The sequence below is a fragment of the Pelobates fuscus genome, chromosome 3, assembly GCF_036172605.1.
Source record: "Pelobates fuscus isolate aPelFus1 chromosome 3, aPelFus1.pri, whole genome shotgun sequence".
NCBI classification, from domain to species: domain Eukaryota; kingdom Metazoa; phylum Chordata; class Amphibia; order Anura; family Pelobatidae; genus Pelobates; species Pelobates fuscus.
The window spans coordinates 325,393,078-325,419,836 of record NC_086319.1 but is presented as its reverse complement, the minus strand read 5'-3'; the positions used below and the strand labels follow the sequence as shown (position 1 = coordinate 325,419,836).

Genomic DNA, 26,759 nt, shown 5'->3' with positions numbered 1-26,759 from the left:
TATCTTTACATCCTAGTTTCATATAGTGGGCATCTTTAATTAGAACAGGTGATGAGATACACAAGGGAGCTATAACTGGTGCAGTGGTGGGAGATAGAAAAAAAAAAAAAAAAGAGCGAAAAAAGACAATAGACAACAACATAGTTTTCCTGGTTTTAGATTAGGGGGTCTTACAAAGGAGGCAAACGTAATGTGCAGAATGCTACAAAACATTTATTTTTCTCCTTTTTTAAATTCTTCAGATTTGAGCATTCAAAAAAAATCACAATTGTTGAAAGCCAAAAGATATCAAATGCATCATAGGTGTGTTGATGCCAAAAGTGTCCTTTAAGCTCCCAGATACGTCTATCACATATTCATTGCAATGTGTTTGCAATAGCAATATAAAAAAAAAAAGACTATACAGGTGCCAAGTTAAATTGTTACCAGTGGGTTGCAATTAAACCCCTGGCTCTTCTATTCGGCAAGTTACAAGAAGAAAAAAAAAATCTCTATTTTTCCTATTTACTATATTATTATTCATGGACACTCGCCAGTAAAAGCATATGGACATTTCAACCTCTTTTAAACATTTAAGCCAAGACTTCTATCTCAAAATGGTATTTTACTAAAATGTTTATGTTTCATTACTTTTTGAAATATTTAGCTTGGTTATTAGTAAGTGTTTTGTCTTCGCTTCCACCTTTCAATGGATGATGTAAAATCCATCTTCTCTTAGGTTAAGAGACTTTTAATTACCCTCATAAACATTAATACTCTCACGTAGACATCAAAACTGTCTGTAGTTTGAGCCAGACTTGATGGTTACTTTCTGCAGATGTATATCTGCTTTTTAGAAACATTTGGATCAAGGTTAAGTCCTCTGTATCCAACCATGTGTCCAGTTTGTGCCCTTATCTGTTGTTGCCTATAATTAAGTTTTTTTTTTTTTTTTTTTTAAAGTAAACCTAGAGAACTACACACACACACACACACACACGTTTATGTGCTTGGAACATTGTCCATTGAAGATGAACAACGAGCCAAAATGAAAAGTTACTTTTAGAAATTGGTCTCACTAGAGCAGGGGTCTGCAGTGTATCCAAGAAATTAGGAATAACACGCTCTTCCAGTTATATAATCAGATTCAGAAGACGGCAGCTGTTGAATCGAATTCAAAATTAATTTGGAACGTGGAGAGGGACTTTAATCACGGCTGGAGTTAAAATAAGACACTAGTGATTTCTTCAGTCACTTGTAATCATTGTTTCAGGCCCAACTGCATGAGCAGAATGTAGATCAGAAACCAGATAATATAAAAAAAAATCTCATTCAACACACACGCATGCACACACTCTTCAAAAGAACAATAGGTGTATAATGTCAATTTGCATATAATCTGGTGAAATTGGAGAGTTTTTTGACATGTTCCTTTGTGTACCAACCTCAGTGCAAGCATTCGCCCTCTCTATAAAAACCAGAGTCAGGATAATCAAGAAAATATTAAGTTGAAAATGAATGATATGCCAAAATAACACCAAGGAATGCAGGCAACCAGAGGGTGCTATAGAAGTGTTGTTGGAGATGTTTAGAACTACAGAAAGAGTTTTCCAAATGACACTGAGCAGGGGGTGTCCTCAAGAGATAGTAGAGACTAGCAGCAAATGTTAGAATGAGTGAGGGGTTATGGAGAATGATGTTCTACAAATACAGAGAACATGGCACCACGAAACCAGAAGAGGCGCCAGAGTGTAGAAAAAATAATGTGACACCATTGAAGCAAAGTGAGATGTCAGCAATGGTTTCCACCATTTTGGTTTCGGGCACCCTTCTGTAGAAGATATTTTTCCAAGGTACATTTTCTAAGTACCTTTATGGCTCATAAATGTCTCATTTACTTGTAGCTTTACAAGGGAAATGTATAGTCCATACTTAAATTGACTTACTAGTTTTAATTAATTGACCGACAGGAATTAGCAACTGTAATGCTTCTTAAAAAATACATGCAGAAGGGCTCCGTTCGTCCTATTACAGCCCTAAAGTTGGTGCGTTGTGCACGTTGCGGTGGGTTGCACCATTGCTCTATAACACACTGGTTACAAATCACTGATGTAGAGTAGCACATGCAGTATCCTCACTTTATTTTGTTTTGTTGTTAACTTTTCCAATATCCTTTTGGCTCAGTCTTCCATGAGGAACACATGTTGCAATCCTATCTTAGTGTGTCATAAATATGTAATGTGCAAATCCATCTGCTTTCATCATTTTTACACTGGCAACAATAAACCTCTAAAAGGGTGAACCCATCTAAAATGTTGCCATGTTGTCAAATTAAAAAAGAAAAAGAAAAGCATTATAAGTGACATCCTATGATGTCGACAACACCAAACGGAGACAAAACAGACATTTTATAATTAGAATATCGGTCAGATAAACTGAATTACCCTTATACACAAAAGGTCATTAATAGGTGAGCACTAAATTGCCGTCTGCAATGGCACTTTCCAGATGATATTTTCGATGATTTTTTTTTTCTTTTTAAACTATTTCTGCAGTGAATCAGTTGTGGTTATTTCATTTGTAAAGCATCCTTAGTACAATAATCACTTCATCTGCTCGATTTAGAATGTTCATTCAATTTCTTATACATAAAACACATGCTGTAATTGTTTGAAGGAAGCCTGTTTCTTCACAGGAAGTATACGGTTATTTTTGCAGGTTTCTTTAGCATACCAGTTTAGTTTGGAGATGAAGTTGACATGGGGGAGTGTACCTTGCAATCTTTTGAATAGAAGCATTTACTCTTGTGTTTCTGACTCCGTGTTGAACCGTGCTCTCTGAGAATTTAGTATGCGTAGAAACGCGACTAGCAGTTTTCTTCCATGTACAGCCAGTGCCTCTCTCCCAAACACACACTAAATGCACAGTGGAGCTTTGGTTTTAAATAAAAGACTTGGCAATTGTGCTGCTTGTTGAGCTACGTTTCAGCTGAAATCGTGTGTGTAATATTATTTTACGTTTATATTGGTGCGTTCAAATGAAATGAAATTGTTCCAGCACTCAAACAACCTGTCAGTTTTGTTTGTTCTTATCAACAGTGATGAATAGCCAACAAGGAGCTCACCAGCTTTGATAGAACAAATACTCCCAAGATGCTTTGCAGGCATGTGTATTATGACGGCCAAGTTTAAATAACAACTGTTATATAGTGGGGTGGAATATATTGGTGCTTATCAATAATAAAGACAGTTACCAATGACATTGCTGTAAGGCCCAAGACGATAAAATGGATGCACCAATGAATAACTTTTTGCCTTTATAATGGCTAGAAATCTTGCTCGTACAATGTATAGGTGAAATTGTATTGTCTCTTATATAACACAAAAGCATGGTGGCTATTTGTCAGGGTCTTACCTGAGTTGGGAGTCTGTAGCGCAGATATGACGCTCACCCTTGCAGATAGCCACAGGCCGAGGTGGTCAGGTAAGAATTCACCTGGCCTGTGGGTCTGTGCACGGGGGCTGTGCAGGATGCAGTACCAAAGTCGCAGGACAGGCAAGGACAGAACCAGCAGGATAGTCGAGGGATAGCCGAGGTCAAAGGATGCCAGAGGTAGAATCAACGTAGTCACAAGCCGAGGTCAAATATACGAAGCAGAATAAACAGGAACACTGGTACGACACAGGAACACAGATCAAAGACTTGACAACGAGTGCAGGGCGAGGCTGGGTTTAAATACCCTGCTAATGAAGATCAGAGTCAGGTGAGAAGCAGACAAGTCAAGGTGCAGCCCCCGGTGTAGTAGCCAAGCCAGGATGAACAAGGCCGGAATCAGAAGTCTCAGGTAAAGCCGCTGTGGCTCAGAGGTAGAGAGCAGGACTGGGATAGACAAGTACCCCGGTTCAAGTCCCCTGCTGGGAATTCCAGGAGCGACCACGTCTGGCCGTCTGTCTCACAGGTGAGTACCCTGACAGTACCTCCCCCTTCAAAAACGACCTCTGGGCGTAGGTAGGCTCCTCATTGAAATAATCCGTCTCTCCAGAGTCACTCTCAGAATCCGTCGAGTCCCCATAGTGAAAGTCCTCAGTATGGGGTCCCTGATTAGCTCGGGATTTCCCAGTACCAGCTTCTGGTACAGCTGACGATCGGTCTAGGTTCCGGGTAGGGGTGACAAAAACTTCCACAACTTCGGGAGGGACAGTGCTCGCAGCTAGCAGTGCTTTTTCGAACACTTCCAGGTCTTTTTTACAGACCGTAGTGCCATTAGAAGCAATGACACAATCCTTAGGTAAATCCTTTTCAAGTGGGCAGGAAGTAGTGGTGGTAATACAGGAAGCAACTTTGGTAGTAAAGGCAGACGACTCTGGAGCAGGAGGTCTAGGAGGGCGAACAGGACAAAGCGTGATGAAGTGTCCACCTTCTCCGCAGTAAAAACACAGACCATGGCTTCTCCTTCGGTCCCTCTCTCCCGGTGTGACTTTGCAGTGGACACGTCCAATTTGCATAGGTTCCTCAGGATCAAGTTGAACACAGGATACCTCTGGAGTTCTCCTGGGAACTGGATCATAAGAGGGTATCACTGGGGTGTGGTGACGTAGACTCCGCGATTTTTTAGTAGTTGGAGCTGGCTTGGGCTTAGTGATCCTGCACTGTGAGTCCAAAGCAATAATAAAGGACTCCCAGCTGACAAGGACAGGACTCTTCCTCTGCAACATTTGGTAAGACCAAGCTTTAATGCGTCCCGACAACAGGTTGATAGCCGCTCTGACCCTGATGAAATCCGTGGCGTAAGTTCGAGGCTTTAAAGAGAACAATACCTCGCAATCCATCCTGAATGACTGGAAGGACGTGTAGTTACCATCAAATCTGTTGGGCATGATGACAAAGGGTTCCGGAGCTGGATGTACTGCGCCTTTAAGAGAAAAAAGTTCCTGCTGCAACTCCGAAACAATCTGGGCCAGGCTGGACACTTGCTGGAGTGAGGGTGAGCACATTTCTGCGGACTCCATATTGGTCAAGTCTTTTGTCAGGGTCTTACCTGAGTTGGGAGTCTGTAGCGCAGATATGACGCTCACCCTTGCAGATAGCCACAGGCCGAGGTGGTCAGGTAAGAATTCACCTGGCCTGTGGGTCTGTGCACGGGGGCTGTGCAGGATGCAGTACCAAAGTCGCAGGACAGGCAAGGACAGAACCAGCAGGATAGTCGAGGGATAGCCGAGGTCAAAGGATGCCAGAGGTAGAATCAACGTAGTCACAAGCCGAGGTCAAATATACGAAGCAGAATAAACAGGAACACTGGTACGACACAGGAACACAGATCAAAGACTTGACAACGAGTGCAGGGCGAGGCTGGGTTTAAATACCCTGCTAATGAAGATCAGAGTCAGGTGAGAAGCAGACAAGTCAAGGTGCAGCCCCCGGTGTAGTAGCCAAGCCAGGATGAACAAGGCCGGAATCAGAAGTCTCAGGTAAAGCCGCTGTGGCTCAGAGGTAGAGAGCAGGACTGGGATAGACAAGTACCCCGGTTCAAGTCCCCTGCTGGGAATTCCAGGAGCGACCACGTCTGGCCGTCTGTCTCACAGGTGAGTACCCTGACACTATTGCAGTTGCACTAATAAACTAACAGGTTCATGAACTAACATTACAGATATTAAACACTCCAAGCTAAATAACCACTACAGCTCGCTGTAGTGGTTATAGTGTACAAAGTGTCCTGATGCCCCCACCCAATTAAGTAGTCAAACTGTTTGTTTTAGGATAGTTTGACTTCTTACCTGGGGTGCTCTGTGCCGTTCCCCGTCTCAAGAAGCTCATATCTGAGCTAATCTCTGCAGTGTTGGGCTTAATTTAAATGTCTGAGAGCAATCCCCCGGTGCTCTCAACCAGCGTGCTAGCCCTGCACTGTAGCTCAGGAGAGTTAATGGAAGTGTGTTCCGGTGGTTATGGTACTTGACTTGGTACTTGTGTTTTTTTTATGTAGGCTGTTTAAAACCCCTTGTTTTCGGTCACATATTACTTTATTTTATATAATTTTCATTGTTTTAGGTATAAGTTAGTGTCCTTTGAAACTTAAGAGAAAATTATGTGTTTTTGCAAGCTTTTGGTATCATTATACCATTATACAACAGTTCCCTTTTTCTAACACATTATCTATGGGAAACCACTGGATTGGCTGTGATCGGAGACCGTTCCTGCAAGGGAGAATGGGAGTCAGACAATCAAACAGCCAACAGGACATTTGCCATTTGTATTCTAACGCTATAGTGTTCCTTTAATCGAGAGCAAAGAAGACAGAGAGTTAGGAGCCTTAGCAATAAAGTGAAGAGAAGTAGGGAAAATAAATTATAAAAAAAATAAAAAGGGGATTTTGTTGAAGAGGATTGGAGAAGAAAAGGCATTAATAGGTTTATCAATCCGGTCCAGAAAGATGCACCCACAGCACTGAGTCTTTAATTGGTTATCACTGCTGTTTTTATATATATATATATATATATATATATATATATATATATATATATATATATATATATATATATATATATATATATATATATATAAAAATATATTAAATGATTAATGTAGTAAACCACAAGTGATGCACTTATTACCTCTCACGACCACACTGTTTTTTATTTCTTGTTCCCCAATATTAACCTGTACAGTCAGGCGGATAGCTTGGATCCCAGCAAAGCAATACATTGCTTCGCTCTCCGGCATTTGAAGGGTTTTTTGAATGGCCTTACTCACATCCTCAAAATGTTCTCTGATGTTCTTCTCTCTCATTTCCACATCCTTTTCTTCTTAGGGTTTCTTGCTTTTAGCTTGGATTTATCATTTCCTGCATGGTGAGTAATGCATATCTTTAGTTATCCCAAGAAATATGTCTTGCGCAGGATGACTGCTGTGATCCTGCACACATTTATTATTTGCCGATGCTATCATGGAAAATTTGGTGACAGTCTCACAATTATTATTTTTTTTATTCTGAAAACTAATTTCCTCTGGATGCTACAACGTTGCATTCTGCCATTTGGAAAATGTGTGAAAAGATTTATGCTTCCTAGTCAGGTGTTGCCCTTATTGTAATTCTACTATCAAACAACTACAACTTCTTAGTGTATTTTCTTCATATGGATTTTCTCATTGTATAGGTCACAGGATAATTTTATTATGTTTGTAAACTCATTGGGAATAGGAAAATCCTAATACTTAAGGGATTCTATAGTGCCAGGAAAACAAAGTCATTTTCCTGGCACTATAGGTTCCTACAGTGCCCGCCCTCCCTCGCACCCCCCCTCCTACGGTGTTGAAGGTGTTAAAACCCCTTCAGTCACTCACTTACCTGAATTCTGTGCCGATGCCTCTGGGTCAGGATCCGCCCATGGCAGTGGCTGCGCTCGCAGTAGGTTTTTCCCATAGGAAAGTATTAATCAATGCTTTCCAATGGGGATTCCGGGGACGCTGGAAGTCCTCATGCATAGCGTGAGGACGTCCAGTGTCATTTAGATGACCAAAGGTCGTCTAAACAGCTGGAAGTCCCTCTAGTGGCTGTCTCGTAGACAGCCACTAGAGGTGGAGTTAAACTGCAATAATTACCACTGTAGGTTCAAGAGACATGTGCCATTGAACCCAGACCACCTCAATGAGCCAAAGTGGTCTGGGTGTCTATAGTGTCCCTATAGTGCAGTTATGAGGTCAGATATAAGATGCTTCTAATAGGGTTAGTTCTGAGCAGTTCCACAATTATCCCATTGCACGCCAACATTTTAAAAATTGTGATCTGAAAATTGTGTATTTTATTACAAATTGTTTACTTTTTTATCTTGTAATTTACTAATTATGTAAGTGATATTTACCATGCACATGTATAGTCACTATTTATCACAACAGCATTATCAAAATTGCTATATACAGGTATTGGGGGGCGGAGCCTAACACCGCACCGGAGCAGACGCCATTACTCGGAGCTCCGAGAAAAATAAACTAAAATCCGCTAACATCGGGACCACACAGCGAAACCCGTGGTCTCAAAAGGCTGCAAACCGACAACCTCACCAATTAGGCTGATGCCGTTTTTTTCAACGCCCGGCACGAAAACCCGAAAATGAGGCGGTAAGGCCTACCGCATGGGCGGACAGCACGGGGATCAAGTGGAGAGGGGCTGGCCGTGGTACATACCTGCCTCAGGAGACCAGCAGACAAACCAGCACAGTGCAGGTGAGATTGCACGGAAAACCCAAAAACCGACCCCAGTCACAACAAAACCAAGGCAGGACATTAGCCAAATGCTACCCAGGGTTTCGCAGGCACCCACTCCCCGTGAGGCCTCACCTGCGCCCTCGGAAGAGGACTACACATATGACAGCCCCCACCAGACCCCCATGGACCAGAACCCTCACTGGCACCAAAGGACTGTACCCCAGTCACGAAAGGGGACATTCAAAACATGCTGGCAGGCCTCCAACACAACCTTAAACAAATGTGGGAAGCAGATTTGGCAACGCTCACCACAAAAGTGCAGGCAGTGACCGCACGCACTCAAGCAACGGAGGGGGACATAACGGATCTGAAACACAGCATCCACACAATGGACGACAAGATCCGACATATGCAAACCGCCCAGGAAAATCTCTCCAACCAAGTCCACCTAGTGGACGACAGGACCCTACGCAAAAATATAAAAATCAGAGGGGTACTAGAGACCGTGCCACTAGAGGAACTGCCCCCATAACATTTGACGCCTAGTGTCAGAGGTACTGCCGACGAGACAGGCTAAATCTTTCCTATTTGATGGGGTATACATAATTTCCAAATCACTGCAGGCCCCCAGCGCAGCTCCAAGGGACATTATACTGGGACTCTCAAGCCAGAGTAACACGACAGCTCCACAACCTCACCCTCAATCAAGGAAAGCAGACAAGGCTACAGTCTTCCGGCCCAGACAGACGGGAACTCCCTTTGCGTGATCCAATGATCCAGTAACAACCGTACAGATCTGCTCTACCTTTCAATTTTGTTTAACCAGTTTATTTTAAGTTTAATTATGCTTTAGAAATTGCAAACACATTGCTCCCCAAAGGCGGAGAGAAAACCCTCACAGGGTTGACCTTAATTGCTCCGGGGATAACCCCCCACCCCTTACCCCTAGGATATGGGGACATGCACACAGCGAGCCACCAATATCTAACCCACGACAGGCCGCAACTAGCGCTATAGCGCGACTTAGTGGCGCGCACTCACCTAGGCTCTACACTACATAGGATTAAAATAGATGTGCCTTTTAAACGGCGACGAACAGCGCTAACACATAGCCCTAGTATATCACGAGGACACATTTCGCCCTCAATGCCATCACTCGCTATAACATCCCAGCATGTAATGTTATGCTCTCTGTTATGTTTTATCCTTTTGTTCCATGACGTGTCTCACAAGTAGAGAAGTTTCTCACCCTAACCAGCCTCACTTCTAAGCAGCACACATACACTCCCTATTACACTGCAAAACCGATAACACTAGGCTACTTCACCATGACTTGGCTTCTCCTGTACACATGTACAAGCTTCCGAAACAGTACATAGAAACGTACTAGGTTTAAAGTTGACTCAAATGTTATGCTGTATCTAGAACCGTTATATAACAAAAAGTGCCACATTTACTCATGCTACACCACTGTTGTATTCTGATGTACACGAAAGAGTCTTTGAAAGCTGTTGTGGCAATGCAGACTCTGATGTATTTACGTGCACGACAAAAAAAAAATATAAAAAAAATATACATTGTGTTAGGGAAGACTGCAATTAAACTTTCTTTTTTCTTTTTTTTTGTAGGCCACTAATTTAGCCTAATTTAACATTGTAGGGTAACTTTCTTTATCTAGTTTTTGTGTGCAACTGTCATCATTCTAACTAACTAGGGTTTAAATAAATCCACAGTCAGCTAAGGGAACACAATAAAACCAATGCTGGATTAAATACTTAAAGACCTTCAAACAATAGCAAAGAGGATAGCATTTACTTTGATTGTCCTCTCTATTTATAAAGTTCTGTCGGTGATTGCGCTCACTATTGTTTGGCTTGTCAAGCGTATTTCCGACTGAGGAGCTTCCATGCCGCTGATTTCAATACCACATATATCAAATAAGTAGTTGTGATCACTAAAGGCAATAAAATATAGTATAGTCATTGTGTGTTATACTAGTAGTCACTTTTCAAGGCTGCGCTATAGATGTTGTTTTGTTGCAAAGAACATTTGTGTGTGCTGTACAGGAATGGAATGTTGATGTTGTATATGAATAATAAAATGTATGTACATGTTCTATTTAAGAGCTCATGCTCAAGAAAATGTAATGTAATATGTGTAGTAATCTGTAGGCATCGGCGCTGGATTCAGGTAAGTGAGTGACTGAAGGGGTTTTAACACCTTCAACACCATGTGAGGGGGGGTGCGAGGGAGGGGGGCACTGTAGGAACAAATCTATATACGCATGAAGCGTTTTAAATAATTTTGTGTGTACTTGTGTACATGCATAATCAATTCCCTGATTAAGTCCAATGTATCATTGAATTAAACATTATTTATTGATATTTTAAGTCAAAATCTGTTAAAGTGACAATGTTTTTGTGTTGGGTATTTTTCTATAACATATAAATATTTTGCTTGCATATATTTTTTTATTGTTCCTCGTACCATATGTGTCGAAAATAGTATTTGTGTTCCCACATTAAAGGGGATCTGTAGGTACCCAGACCACTTCACCTAAGTGCTGTATCCCTCAGCAGCTGTCTACTTGACAGCTGCTTGGGGGGCTTCCGGAATCCAAACAGACCTTGGTCCTTTTTGTGACGCTGGACATCCTCACACTCTGCATAAGGTCCTCCAGCGTCAGATTTTCCACGTAGGAAAGTATTGAATAATGCTTTCCTATGGGGAGGTCTAATGCGCCCACGGCCATTCCAGCGCATGCACATTAGGTCTCCTCTGTCGGCTGATGTCGGTGGGGGAGGAGCATGGGCAGAGCCTGACCCAGCGCCGAGGGACAACGGCGCTGGATTCAGGTAAGTGGCTGAAGGGGTTTTAACCCTGTCAGCTGTGCAGAAGAAGGGAGGGGTGCAAGGGGTGACTTTGTTTTCCTGGCACTGTAGGATCCCTTTAATACTTCAGACCCTGTGTGAAATATTACAAGATAAGGGATACCTTGTAAAGTATAAAAAGATGAACAAATAAATGAAAGATTTAAACTGTATTTATATATAAAACTATATATAATATTATTTCACTTTAATGAAAAACAGTGAAGTGGTTAGTTGAATAAAATATTTGAATTACCTGTTTAATACAGAGAAACAGCAATTGGGACAAACAGTGAAGGTTGTCCATTAAATGAGGACACTGTGGACTGGCCAGGATGACTGAAGTATGGGGATATACTCTTTCGAATGTTCCCAGGATTCTTTTAAAGAACACTGTGCAGTTTAGAATGTTTAGACAATATGTAACATGACCTCCCTGTTGTGATAAAGCAAGTCGCCTATGAGGATATCCACAATATAAAAGGATCATTTCATCTGAGAATAATAATGACATTTCCAAATTACAACATAAAGTACGTTCAGACTCTGCATGAAATTATTAGTGTCATGGCATATTTTACGTGGATTCAACTTTTTTATTTTCTTTACGCTGTTATGGATGAATGAAAAGCAGCAACTAAACAGAATGGGTTTGATGACCTCTTAGTAGGTCAAGCGAGTCAGCGCCAGACATAATAAAAATATATAAAACAAAATATATGTAATGGAAATCACTATATTAAAACCTGCCCTGGTGGGACCTTTTAAGCCAAGGCAAGTTTTAATGCATGGAATGTGTCAAAACGTACAGTGAGATTGTATATCAAAATACTTATAAGTGACTGTTTGATAGCCTAATAATGCTCAAATCGGAATAGTTAATACTCTAAACTAAACTGGTACCAGATATACCCATTGCTGTATATTGGCATTGCAACTGTTACGACTGTAGAAATGTTCTGGCAAGTAATGTCAACATTCTTTCTCAACTTATTGTGAACGTTTGAATATAATGCAATATATTTTATTTAAGTCTATGTTACTATGTAAAATTAAGTTTGTGATGCTGATAGGTCTGGTTACTCAGATGTCAAGACCAGCACTGTGTAGATAAATCTTAGTTTCTTTGCTGTTTGTTCCCTCTGGTGAACAATATAGAGTGGAATAATATTTCTTCTAAAGATTTATTTTACAAGTTGTGTTGAGTACATAGGTGTTGCTAAGGGTGGGTTTGGGGACTAGAAGCCAGGATGTGGGTCTCGTTAGCTCCAGATCATTAATGTGGCAGGGTGCTAATGTTTTATTTTTACATTGGGTGTCTGCTAGTCACAGGGAAGTTTGAAGGGATAAAAGAAGGGTGAGAGAAGAGACACCATGTAGTGTAAATGACGATAATGGGAAACAGACACACACTCCGTGGGGGGGAGACCAGAAGAGTGCCACGCAGTGGGTTGAGAAAAGGTAGTGGGGGAGATATGACTAGAGGAAAAGGAATATGGGATTCTGGGGTGCAAAGGAGACAATATTTAGGAGCAGATGGGTCGCAGGTGCGACCTTAGGAGAGGAGTTATTGTTTTGGCTTCAAGACCAGAAGCTTTTGAAGCCTAGCAACACTTCCCTTTGAGCATCTCTGTGCTTGTATGTGGTTTTATAAAAAGCTTTTTTTTTTTTTTGGGGCGGGGCCTGACTGCCATGGAGGAAAGACGTGCCTGCTTGAGGCTCCCTCCTGATCTAAGCTACATCAACTAAATGGTCACTCCTGACCCACGAAAAACGTCTCAAAATGACCCCAAGCAACGCACTGACCCTTAGTCCATACGGTAAACCGGTAATGCGGCCCGGGAGTGGACGACAGATGGCTGGCTATACTCGTGGAGGCATGCGGCCGGGTGAGCACGAGATGGGAGCGGCGGCCGAGCTCTCAGTCTGGAGCGACCCGCGAGCCGATTGCTACAAATGGGTACCCCGTAGCCCCCCCCCCCGGACCGGTGGGGGTGATCCCGGTCCACCACTGGGAGTACTACCAGCTTTGGCAGAAACAAGCATGGAACAAACTAGAGGTCGGGGAGACCCACCCAAGATGGCGGCGACCACGCGGTTCACGAGCAAACATGAGGTACAACAAGCCCCTATGTCCAGCCTGGAACTAATATTTACAAACTTCTGGCTTAAGCTTGAGCACAGATTAAGGCAGGGGGCCTTGCTAACGCCCACCTCCAGACACCCGCCAAACCGCCCGCCGCCTGACCCGCAGCATAAAATGGCACCCCAGGGGAGGCCCAAACCAGCGAGAAAACATCTGAGAGACAAACAAACAGCTTACCCACACAGGGCGGCGAAACTGCGAAAACAACCAAGACGCAGTAGGGGCACACACCAGGCTCCCTCTACCGTACGAGCAACTCTACCCCAGACTACTGACTCACACAAGCGACATCCATCACGTCCACTGACCCCCCGCATTGAACTGCGACAACATGGGCAACCGTGGCAGGGACCAGCGCAGCCCCAACGAGGCATCGGCTGAGGAACCTAAAGAGCACTGCATACCTGGGTCCATGACCGAAAGACTGTCCGCAGCAAGCTACTGATGCCTCATATGGTTCCTATTTGCAAATGCTATAGTTTTTATTGTCTTCCTGTGGTTTTTCATTTGATGTGTCCTTTTTACTTTTATGAACCTGCTACGACCAATGATTTGAATCTAGCCACCTAGCATAGCAAACACTGCAGTGTTAAGCATTACCTGTATTTACTTGTTTACTGCATCTTCATGTTCACTCTGATGTTTAAGCTCTCATAAATTAGAGATTTAAAGCAAGGTTAACAGATATTGCTGCCTCTGAAAACAATAACCATTAAGCATGACAATGTTGGCAATATCAGAACCTCTAGTTAAAACTTATATTCTGACATAACCTTTGTAGACCTAGCCTGTTATTATTATTATTTAAAAATGTGCTGTCAATCGCATGCCATGTCAAACCCAATGTTCCTACTCAAATTGCCAATGCTATTGTGGCATCGCAAGAAAAATGTTATCCGTATTTACATGCACAAGAAAAATAAAGAATTTAAAAAAAAAAAAAAAGCTTTTTAAATTAAATTTTTATTTTACATGTTCCAGTATTGGACTGCACACTTTAGCATTAATCTCTGTCCAATAAAATGTTACATATAAATTAGTTATGCACAAAACTATACCGTTTTTTTTTTCTATAGTTTAAGGTTTGTTTGTTTGTTTTTGTGTATATATGTATATCAAAATTATAATGCAGCTTTAGAAAACACAAGATAGTGGTTCGACATTACCATTAGATTTCGACACCTGATAACCAGACTACCTTGTAAACGGTAATAAAAGTCATACAGTCTTGTAGAACTAGCCTAAATTCAACTGAGAAGTAAGATCTCCTGTGACAGAATGAGGCCAACTCATAAAAATCAAAAGGATAACATAATAAATAAAATTCCAGAAACTCAAGCATGTGTACTATAGTATTGCCCTCCTTCTGACTTTGCTGTTGATGTTGGCAGGCAGTGGGATGTGATCGGCAGCTTGGGAGCAACGCCAAGGAAGACAATTGTGGAGTATGTGCTGGAGATGGTTCTACATGCAGGCTGGTGAGGGGACAGTCAAAATTCCACGTCACCCCAGAAAAAAGTAAGTATGATCCAGCATCACTCGTATGACTTTGAAATCCCTGCCAAACCTGTGGTGCTTGGCAAATGTGTACATATTAATCACAAAATTATAATCATTGTCAAATTTATAATCACAGTCTGTCTTTTATCCCTAGCCATCGTGAACATTGACTAAATCTTCTTATGCTGGTGGAATTGTATTATAATTATGTGGTGTAGTTTTGTTTGTTTGTTTGTTTTTTTCAGAAATAGGTTCAATTCATTTAACTGCAATGTATCTCCATGAACCACAAATTCTTGCATGCAAAAGTATCCCTCGCTGAAGTTGGCTAAATGGCTAGTTGATTAAGTATCTTGGATCTTTAAAATGTAAAGTATATGTGGTTTTGCCTTGAGGGTTGGAAGCAGGGCCAAAGATGTGTTATCTTAAATGGGAGACATTTAGCCTGCTTATTTACTGTATATTCATTATAAGTTGTGTTAAAACTTTATATACTAGCACTCTCTGTAATAAGATAATGCACAGGGTAACAGGGTGAAATGGAAAGACTATAAATGAAATGCAAATAAATGCTAAAGGGGGTGCAGGGCCTGACTGCAATGGCGACTGGACGTGTTTTCTAAGAGCTCCTCTAGACCCAAACGATTAGTCCAGCTGCCAGCGCTTTTGGCTCATATATTTGGTGCAATTTAGCCCACTGTGGCATTCTGCATCGAACGACCGGCCTGAGGCTGCCTCCAGCGGTCGCCTGTGGTTGCCCAACAAGGAAACTTCATTGCTTGGGATCGAGGCCTAGTGAGCGTTGTGACTTGGAGAGGATCGGCCGATCTCCTGGCCTGACGTGCACTGGCCCGAACTTACATGGAGTTCCAGCCCCGCTGCCCCCCACCCCCCCATGGATGATCCAGGTCCCCACCAGGAGGGCTCCTTACCTGCTCAGAGAGCATGCAGTGCTTCTGCGTTCCCAGTGTCCTCTCAGTACAAATCATCCATAATGGCGGAGACCGCGTGTTCCTGGATTAATCAGACTGAGGGGTCCAGAGCGCAGCAACAGCTGAATTGCCTCCTTAAAGAATTCTGGCAAGGCTTGTTGTGCCGGTACCTCCAGCCTACCCCACTAGCCTTTCCGCACAGCTCATCTGCTCGGCGACCCAGCAGTTCCAAGGACCCACACATGGCCGAAGACCCCAAGACGACCTGCCTCAAGAGTCGGCAACCAGGGAAAGCAGCCCATAAATCTATACACCAGTGCCGACCAAGACAGAGGTCTCCTTGGAGGTCTACAGCTGGAAAACCACAAGTGGCAAAGGGCCTAACGTACCATCCAGGTACTACTTCACTGCCTCCTGCCTCCTGGTCCACTGAATTGCGCCATAGTAAGAGGGCTGCATTTTGCACATGGCAGGCATAGGCTGAAAGTCACACAAGAGACTTTGCTTCGTACTCCCCTGGGCCTAATTTACAGCTGAAGCGACATGTTTCATCTACTCCTTTTAATTTCCAACTACCGTCCTATCTCACTACTGCCTTTTGCATCCAAGATCCTTGAAAGAATTGTGTTTGCGAGATTGACAAACTTCCTCGAGTCCAACTCTCTGCTAGACCCGCTTCACTCTGGTTTCCGCGCTAAGCACTCTGTGGAAACTGCCCTGACCAAAGTATCCAATGATCTTCTCGCTGCAAAATCTTGTGGTCACTACTCTATCCTAATTCTCCTTGACCTGTCTGCGGCTTTTGACACTGTTGATCATCAACAGATTCTTCTCATCCTCCGCAATATCGGTCTACAAGATATTGCTCTCTCCTGCCTCTGCGCTCTTTCAGTGTTTCTTTCTCTGGCTCTGCTTCTTCTCCCCAACTCCTCTCTGTTGGTGTCCCCCAAGGTTCAGTCCTTGGTCCCCTACTGTTCTCCATCTATACTGCTTCCCTTGGTAAACTCATTAGCTCCTTTGGCTTCCAATATCATTTCTATGCGGATGACACGCAAATCTATCTGTCCTCTCCTGATTTCTCCCCGTCCCTCTTGACTAGTGTCTCTGACTGCCTCTCTGCTATTTCTAACTGGATGGCTGCCCACTTCCTTAAACTAAACTTGACCAAAACTTAAATTCTGGTCTTTCTTCCCTCAAGTGTTGTTACTCCTGTATCTGTCTCCCTCCAAGTCAACGGTGCTACCATCAGCTCCACCACGCAGGCTCACTGCCTAGGTGTTCTCTTTGACTCCGACCTCTCCTTTAAGCCTCATGTTCAGTTTATCGCCAAATCCTGTCATTTGCATCTCAAAAACATTGCGCGCATCCGCCCCTACTTAACGCCAGATGCGACTAAGGTTCTGGTCCATTCCACTGTCCTTTCTCGCCTTGACCACTGTAATCCGCTTCTCAGTGGTCTTACGTGCTCCCAACTTGCGCCATTACAGTCCATAATGAATGTGGGGGCGAGGCTCATCTTCCTGTCCGCCCGCACCTCCCACACCTCACCCTTTTGTCACTCCCTACATTGGCTTCCTATAAGATATAGAGCTTAATTTAAAATTATGTTTCTTGCTTTCAAATCTCTACATAATGCTGCTCCCACCTATTTTTCCTCCCTTATATACAATTATGTCCCGTCTAGGCCCTTACGATCTCCTGAAGACTTACGTCTATCTTCTGTCCATACTCGCACCTCTGATGCTCGCCTTCAAGATTTCTCGAGGGCTGCATTGTTCCTGTGGAACTCGCTTCCCTCCTCCGTTAGATGCTCACCCAGTCTCCACTCCTTCAAAAAATCATTATAAACTCACTTCTTCATAAAAACGTATCAATGAAACTGTTAATAGCTCCCAACTGATTCCTCTTCTGCAACTGTCACTAGTCTAATACTATCCTTACATTTTTGTGTCATTTTACCCCACTCCCTCTAGAATGTAAGCTCATTGAGCAGGGCCCTCAACCCCTCTGTTCCCGTGTGTCCAACTTGTCTGGTTACAACTACATGTCTGTTCGTCCACCCATTGAAAAGTGCTGCAGAATTTGACAGCGCTCTATAAATATCATAATAATAATAATGGATGGGTAATATTGGGAAATAATAAATATGCAAGTCTGAGAACTTTGCATTTTTTCTGGAGTTTCACCAAGTTTGACTTTTCATTGGGAGGCCTCCATCGCATTGGATCAAAATTCTGATGGGACACTACTTCAACACCCAGACATCCGTCTGCCTCCTGTTGGTCTCAAACCACTTTTAAACGGGGGGGGGGGGGGGGGGAGGGGGAAAGAGGGGGGAGCCAGGCTGATTTGAGAAGAAGAAAAAAATCTCCACATTCTGCAATTCTGCAGCATACAATGATTGATAGAGAATATGAGAACTCAGATCTCAGAGAAACCGCCGCTCAGGTCTCAAAAATGTTGTGCCATTATGGACAGAACCTATACCATTTGCATATTAAACTGATCCCGCCCATAAGGACAGTCCAAACCAAAATACTGGCAAGTCACCACTGCATGAGAGATTCAGCACGATCATTTTGGCCTTTTACAATGATTAGATGATAAAGTATGATGTGCGTATACAGTGTGTATCAGATTATGAACAGAATAAATATGCTGGATAGGTGATGGATATTCATTCTCTTCTCCTCTTTCTCCAAACTATTTTTGTGTCTTTTTTTTTTTTATGGGGTTTTCTTGTTCAGTTCAGTGCACTCTTCTATTCTCACTTTATGCTGCTTCTTATGGCAATTCAATTATATATAAATATATATAATAATGTGGAGTTAGCAAAATCAGTGTCACTTATGTCACTCAATTGTGGGCACTGTTAAAAGAATACCCCAAACACCATAGCCAGTGCATTCTACTAGTTATGATGCCCTGGCACCCCAATGTAAGGAAGTCAAACCATTTGCTTATGGTTTAACAATTTGCCTGTGGTCCACCGGATGCTGATCACCTCCACGAGGGCCAGAAGCTGTCTGCATTGAGTTAAACACAGCGCTTAGGTTATTGACAAAGAGTGACCAACTGATAACTCATCCATTCCATAACCAATTAAATGTAGGATATTTTAAACAGTTTGTTTATTCTGTATATAATCACAAAATAAGTAAGTGTATTTCTGGTAACTGTAATAGACCCTGGTTCTAAGCCTCTGAAAAGATTATTTGGTTTTGAGGGGGGAAAAGTTTTTTTTTGTTTTGTTTTGTTTTTTTGTAACTTTTTAAAGATTGCAAAAAGATATTCCACTAATAAATTATTTATATTTTAATTAAAAAAAATACTTCTGGAACATCATTTCAATACTGATTTTCCTGTTCTGTGCCATTATTAGATATTGTGTTCTGCAATGGTTACATTTTGACAAATGTACTGTTGGAGTATACCAGGCTACTGCCTATTCTTACAGGGAATCAGTTTAGTCTATTTTTAAGTTATTTCTCTGTCTTTAAACATTGCTGTAATGAAGTAATAGAATACAAGGTCACGCTCTCCTTATTAGTCCTTGGGGATGGCGAGAATGGAATTAATATGAATTAAGTGCCAAGACGTTCCCTGAAAGAAAAGAATTAATCCAGTGAACAAATCCGTAACACTTTTAAAAATCAGACACTTGGCAGCCTTTATGCAAAATGCTGCTTTTTTTTATACTTTTACTACTGGTTATTTGCTCTGTTATCTCCTTAATGTTAGAGAAACTGAAGATAACTATGGCTAGCACAGCACGCAGTCTGTTATTTTATTTGCGTTTTTTTTTTGTTTTGTTTTTTTTGTCAATCTTTCTTTTATTGAGGCAAGCATTAATAGGGGTACATAATGAAGAGAAGGGGAGTTACGTTATACATACAGTTTGGGTGTACGAGAACATTGTGTAACATCTCCTGTAAGTGACAGCCTCATTTTATATTATAGTAATTAAGTGTTTCAAATTATTAATATCAAGTTTAACGTTATAGTCGGTAAAGTAAAACAGGATTACGTGTCAGGCAGGTTCTATGTTAGGCATTTATACTTGAGCCATTCCGGCTATCTCTGACTAGTAGTAACTTTTAAACGAGTAAACCTGATAGCCGGTTGTGAGAATTTGTTTTGGGACTCACGTGACGGTCTCTTTAGTTCTAGCGGCTTGTTGGCATTCTAGGTTATGTGAGACAATCACAGTCGTATACTATGGGCAAGTTGTTAGTCTGTAAACATCAACCTTGTTAGTCGTAGTAAAAACAGGCTTTGTTTGTTACACCCATGGAGCATCAGCATCAGTAATATAGACATCCGAACAAGGCTCAATACTATCAGGTTAATGGCATGGGGGAGAGATTGGAGGAAAGAGCTGAAGCTGTTTACAGAACTATAACTGGTAGATTAGTGAGAGGAGAGTGCAGTAGGGTGTTAGTTAAGGGTGCGGAGACAGCCAGCAATAAACGTTTAAAGCATGTTTTGCCCCAGCCAATACAATCCCTGCCCGCTGAGCCCATAGGTTTTGAGGCCAGTACATTGATTAAAATAATACAGGCAACTAGGGATGTTCCGGCTGATAGCAGTTACGATTTTGAGGCCCAAGTCCTAGCCACGCTAAGTTATATGGCAATAGCTAGCGAGTCCGTTGCTGTCCAAGTCTGTATTCATCGTACTCTGCAGGGTGTTGCGCTGTACCTCGGGGTGAGTGCCGCTTGGTTCTTTGCCAGGTTGTAGACCAGCACTATGCAGCTGATTATCCCGGTGTCGTGGCGACTCTGCGTCCGGGGCCGCCGTTCTTCGGCCTGAGGCCTTGGTGGGGGCTCGTGCACGTTCGCCATTGGTCCCATCAACAGGATCGTGGGCCCAGGGTTCCGTCGGGTGCCGGTTTTCCCCCTGGGGGTATGGCGCGCTGTGGAGGGGTACCTCCCGGTGAGCTCCCAGCTCAGAAGGGTGAGCGGTCTCTTCCGCCGCGCCGCCCACGTGGGTGGTGCTTCGTGCCGGGTTACCAGCGCCATGCCTCTGGAGTGTCTCCTTACTTGGGTGTTGATGTAAGGTATAGGTCGCTTGGTGCTTGTTGCCGTCGGGCCAGATGGTGTCCGTAGACTGCTATGGGCTCTGCGTTGCGGTTCCCGCACACATGGCCTCCGCCATCTTGGGTTTGGGCCCGATGGTCCGGCGGAGTCTCCGGGTGTGGCTCTGGGGCATGGACCGGGTTCACCCCCCCGGCCCAGAGGGGGGGGACCGGGGCAGGGTCCGCCGTGTTCCATGCTCTTGTCAGGCTCCGTTGGGCAGGATAGTGGAGAGGCGGCCGTCCACTCCACTCACCGCCAGGTAGGCCCTCCGCCTGGTACCGCAGAGACCTCTCCACTGAGGGACTAGAACTCAAGGAGCAAGCCTCTCCTCAGCTCCGGTAGCCTGTGTGCATCGAGGGTCGTGGATGGTGATCGTTTGTTCCCTCGAGAAACCCGATTCATATGCTTAACGGGTCATATTGTGCGGGAGCTGATCTGTCTTGCGACCGCTCAGCTCGGCGGCCCGGCCCCGCCCCCGCGTTTTATTTATTTTATCTTGGTTTATCATAGGACACTGGGTGGTTTAAAAAATATCTGCTACCATTTACTTATCTGACGTCTGCAATGTTTTGTGTTTTGCAAAACATAAACAATAGTTGACTTAAAAAATACTTACCCCAAAAAAGCACTGATGTATATACCATGTCTAGGATTAAAATCCATTTAAGTAGAATGTTTCTACAAGACTGATTAAAGCAAAAAAAATAAAAAAATAAAAATAACCTCTGCAAATTGTCTCTCTCTTTCTTTTAAATCAAATACGGGTATATATCCCTAAATAGAGTCAGGTATAACTTAGCGAGGGTATTATAACTCCTGTATTGTAAACTATATAGCTTTTATATGCCATGTTATTCTACGACCTCAACCAATCTGTGTAAGACAGCAGCCGGTTCACGATAAAGTATTTAGACAGCTGCTTTCAGTAGTTATATGTTGGGCACTGTGGAACTTCTAATATCAGCTGTCCAAATACATTACTCTAAGACAACTTGTGCTCAACAATGACTGCAGGAGATAATGTGGCTTGCTATCGAGCCAAGGAGGCAACAAAAACAAGTGCAAAGTCTGTGTTTTCTAAAACAGGCATTGCAACTTTACATTAAAAATAGACCAAGTGGTGCTTATTTTATGATTAGGTGCAGAACAACTCAGAATTGATAGTATTCTTATGTTTGCAGAGTGATATAGTCCTAATTACCTGGCTTAAAGGGACACTATGGGTACCCAGACCTCATCCTCTCAATGAAATGTTTTGGGTGCCATGTCCTGCCGTGTTAAAGCTGCAACTGAAAACATTGCTGTTCCACAGAATGGCAATGCTTTCATGGCAGGGTTTAAATGCCTCTCCTATCTGTCACTCGGACAGCCACTAGAGGTGCTTCTAGAATTAGAACCATTCTATTTAAATCAGATGGTCTCAGTAAGACTGTCTGATTGATACAGCGCTGAGTTTTGCCAGGTGTGTGTGCTAGCCTCCCCATGATTTTCTATGGAAAAGCATTGGATTAAGTGAGATTATTGATCTCAATAATCTCAGCCAAGGAGGCAGAGCTTCCCGTGTACACCAGGGCTGCGAGAGAGAAAAGATAAGTAACAGGGAACTATAGCGTTATGAGTACACATATGTATTCCTAACTCTCTAGTGTTTCTTTAATTAGGAGATAGATGACATCATGCAGCATATGTGTAAAATATATATACATACATACATACACAAAACAGAAAAGTGCTGGTGCGCATACATATGTACAGAACCCCTCAAGTGTTGAGAAGTATTTACAAACAGATGATACAGTGCAAGCAAGTGTGATCCCTTATAGGGTGTCTACAAGCCCAGGTGTATATACTTATAGCCTGTTACACTGTACAGTTGATATAAATGTAGAGTGGTATGAGCCCGACTCTAAGCTATCTCGCCCAGGGAGGATCAGCCCCTTGGGTACGTGGGATCTGATAAATGCTCCTGTGACTCCAGTGTCAGGCAAAAAACATTTATTAAAAATAAAAATAAATGATAGTCAAATAATAAAAAGCACAGTCCAGCTGCAACTCACCACACCATGGGGAGTTTGATAACAGTTCAGTGTAATCTCTCTCCTTCTGGGGCCGGTCCTGCTGGCTGGTGTGTGTATTCAGTTCACTTCCTTGTATCCTGATACCAGGTCACGTGACGCTTTTCGTTCCGCCTCTTGGGACTTTCTCAAACGAAGACATACACATACTTACATACACGCATACATCAGGGCTCAAACTTTCCACTAGCCATTGGTGAGTGTAAATGTATTCCTGGCAAGTTGGAAATTCACCCTATGAGTGTGCCATTGATCCTCCAGTCTTGTAGTGGAAAGTACTTTTAAGGCCTGGCCTTGCCCGTTCGCGAACATTTGCGGAAGTTTGCGTTCGCCGTTCGCGAACTGAAAATTTCATGTTCGCGAACGGCGAACGCAAACTTCCGCAAATGTTCGCGAACGGGCAAACCCGGCGAACCGCCATAGACTTCAATAGGCAGGCGAATTTTAAAACCCACAGGGACTCTTTCTGGCCACAATAGTGATGGAAAAGTTGTTTCAAGGGGATTAACACCTGGACTGTGGCATGCCGGAGGGGGATCCATGGCAAAACTCCCATGGAAAATTACATAGTTGATGCAGAGTCTGGTTTTAATCCATAAAGGGCATAAATCACCTAACATTCCTAAATTGTTTCGATCAGGTAGTGTAAGGGTTACGCCCGCTTCACAGTGACAGACCAAACTCCCCGTTTAATGCACCGCAAACAGTCCATTTACACAACCGCAAACTCCCCATTTTCACAAGGTTGGATACCAAGCTAGCCATGCCCCGTTCCTTGTCCTCACTGATGTCATTGAAGGTCTCTTCCTCCACCCACCCACGTACAGCACCAAGGGTCCCCGAAAGGTGACAGCAAGCCCCCTGTATTTATTTTTTTAAATGTACACTACTGTTACACCAGATATGAGTTGCACTGGTGTGACACTGTGCCCTGGCAGGCCCTGAAACGCATACGTGTGAAGGAAACTGACTGCTATTATTTCACAGTCAAATTTCTAGTTTTTTTTTTTTAATGTACACTACTTTTACACCAGATATGAGTTGCACTGGTGTCACACTGTGCCCTGGCAGGCCCTGAAACGCACACGTGTGTAGGAAACTGACTGCTATTATATTACAGTCAAAAAAGTTGAGTTTTTTTTAAATGCAAGCTATTGTGACACCAGATATGAGTGGTGGCACTGGGACCACCTTAAAAATATTGGATATCGCTAAATATCATGATCACTATATACTTTCTCTACAAACCTCTAAAACAAACCAAACTACTCATCCATCCGCTATACCACTTTATCCCACCTAGAACTAGTGCCCAATTAAAATACTTGACTCTTACTTACCCACACTCAGTCATGCCACACACATTTCACCACTACTCTCACTGAATCCCTCTGACTACGGCTAAATTCATCTTCTACATCAGAACACTACTCCTAAGATTGGGTTGTATCCATGTCTCGGGTCTTTCATTTAGAATAGGGGCAGCTTCGGTCTCCTTCAACACTGACACTCCAGTGCATATTATTAAAAGATTGGGCAGATGGAAATCCTCAGTCTACAACCGATATATTCCTCATCCCGAGAAAGAAATGAGGAAAGCTTTTAAAAGTTTGGCTTTGTAAATTTGATGCAATAAGTGTGTTTTTCTTTAATACCTTTTCACCCTCTTGCATGAACCTGATTTACATATATTACTAATATGTTTCTGAACATATATATTATATTATTCACTCACTCTCTGGGCCGGCCTAAGACATCATGCTGCCTAGATCCAACGATAAATGACTATGGGGGATAATGTATAATAAACACAGGTTACTGGCTATAGGGGGGATAATGTATAATAAACACAGGTTACTGGCTATGGGGAGGATAATGTATAATAAGCACAGGTTACTGGCTATGGGGGGATAATGTATTATAAACACAGGTTACTGGCTATGGGGAGGATAATGTATAATAAGCACAGGTTACTGGCTATGGGGGGATAATGTATAATAAACACAGGTTACTGGTTGTGGGGGGATAATGTATAATAAACACAGGTTATTGGCTATGGGAGGATAATGTATAATAAACACAGGTTACTGCCTATGGGAGGGATAATGTATAATAAACACAGGTTACTGGTTGTGTGGGGATAATGTATAATAAACACAGGTTACTGGCTATGGGGGAGATAATGTATAATAAACACAGGTTACTGGTTGTGGGGGGATAATGTATAATAAACACAGGTTACTGGCTATGGGGGAGGTAATGTATAATAAGCACAGGTTACTAGCTATGGGGGAGGATAATGTATAATAAACACAGGTTACTGGCTATGGGAGGATAATGTATAACAAACACAGGTTACTGGCTATGGGGGGGATAATGTATAATAAACACAGGTTACTGGCTATGGGGGGAATAATGTATAATAAACACAGGTTACTGGCTATGGGGAGGATAATGTATAATAAGCACAGGTTACTGGCTATGGGGGGATAATGTATAATAAACACAGGTTACTGGCTATGGGGGGATAATGTATAATAAACACAGGTTACTGGCTATGGGGGATAATGTATAATAAACACAGGCTACTGGCTATGGAGGATAATGTATAATAAACACACAAAAAACAATAATACATAAAAAAAAATGAATGCAGCTTCAGAATTAATCTAAATTGTATGCTGTCTAGGAGGTGGGAGGGTCTGGGAGGGAGGGTCTGCTGCTGATTGGCTGGAATGTGTCTGCTGACTGTGAGGTACAGGGTCAAAGTTTACTCAATGATGACAAATAGGGGGCGGACCGAACATCGCATATGTTCGCTATCCGTGGCGAACGCGAACATGCTATGTTCGCCAGGAACTATTCGCCAGCGCACCGTTCGGGACATCACAAGGCCTGGCTAGTAGCGTAGGACTTAAAATGTCTAGGTGTATATATGTATATACCTGGTATACCAGAGTCATGCAGGATGCAAAGTTCATAAGTTTATCGTTAACATTAGCACTATAGCGCAGCTTTTGACCGTCCAAACCAAATTTATGCTGCCATCTGACTGAGAAGTGGCAGAAAGACCTATTTTAATAATTATTTTTCACAATCGATACATTTGCTAACAAAACTACTAGCGCATATACATGTATACATGTATAGATGCATTTTTACACTCTTTCAAAAGAGCATGCATGGTTTGGGGCATGGCAGATACCCTTTAAATATATATTAAAATATACCACTAATATATATATATATATATATATATATATATATATATATATATATATATAAAGAGAATGATTCATTCTATAACATTTCAAATAGAAAAACATTTTAATAATTAAACAGAGTAATAATTTTCTGTGTTGAGTATGAAGTGTATGTCATCTTTTCTCTGAGGAAATAATAATAAAAAAGCTTGCTGCATTTGTCAAAAATATCAAAGGTGAGTTTTACAGCTATATTGTGATTAACCTGCTTTGTAGCCAGCCAATCAAAAGGTAGGAGACGTCAAGCCCCCAATGTCAAATGTAAATGAACCACTATAACGTTACTATTCGGATTATTTTCTGTCTGATTTTGTTTTTACCAACATGTGTTTGTTTTGTTTGTTTGTTAAGATGTATTTATTCTTGGTCTTTCTGGTGTAATGCAAACATTACATTTTAATATTTACTTTTGAGAATACATTTATGCAGCAGCAAGGGGCCAGTGATTTGAAGTGGGAGATGATAGGCCCTTTGTGTCAGGAAGATAGGCATTTCAGAGTCCCTTAGTTGAGAGAGTGTCATTATATAAAGGCCATGAGACTGAGGGACCTCATGCCTCTTAAACATAGACCAAGTGGTTAAGCTCTTTAAATACATTACCGTCCAAAGCAATGTGATCTTGGAAGATGCTCGTAGCTGTCACAAGCAGAATCAACCTAAAATGAATGCTACCTCTTCAATACTGGTGGGTGTAACCTCCATTTCACTTTTGCCTGA

At 42.4% G+C, this 26,759-nt stretch overlaps 1 protein-coding gene across 3 annotated transcripts in view; it reads left to right on the top strand.

The window, feature by feature from the left end:
• The window catches only part of ADAMTSL3 (ADAMTS like 3), a 449,463-nt gene that overhangs the window by 261,892 nt on the left and 160,812 nt on the right, over positions 1-26,759 (top strand). For all 3 annotated transcript variants that reach the window (XM_063448975.1, XM_063448976.1, XM_063448977.1), the window contains exon 7: positions 14,586-14,712. In XM_063448975.1, the coding sequence (XP_063305045.1) occupies positions 14,586-14,712 (127 nt within the window). The remainder of the gene's footprint in view (positions 1-14,585; positions 14,713-26,759) is intronic.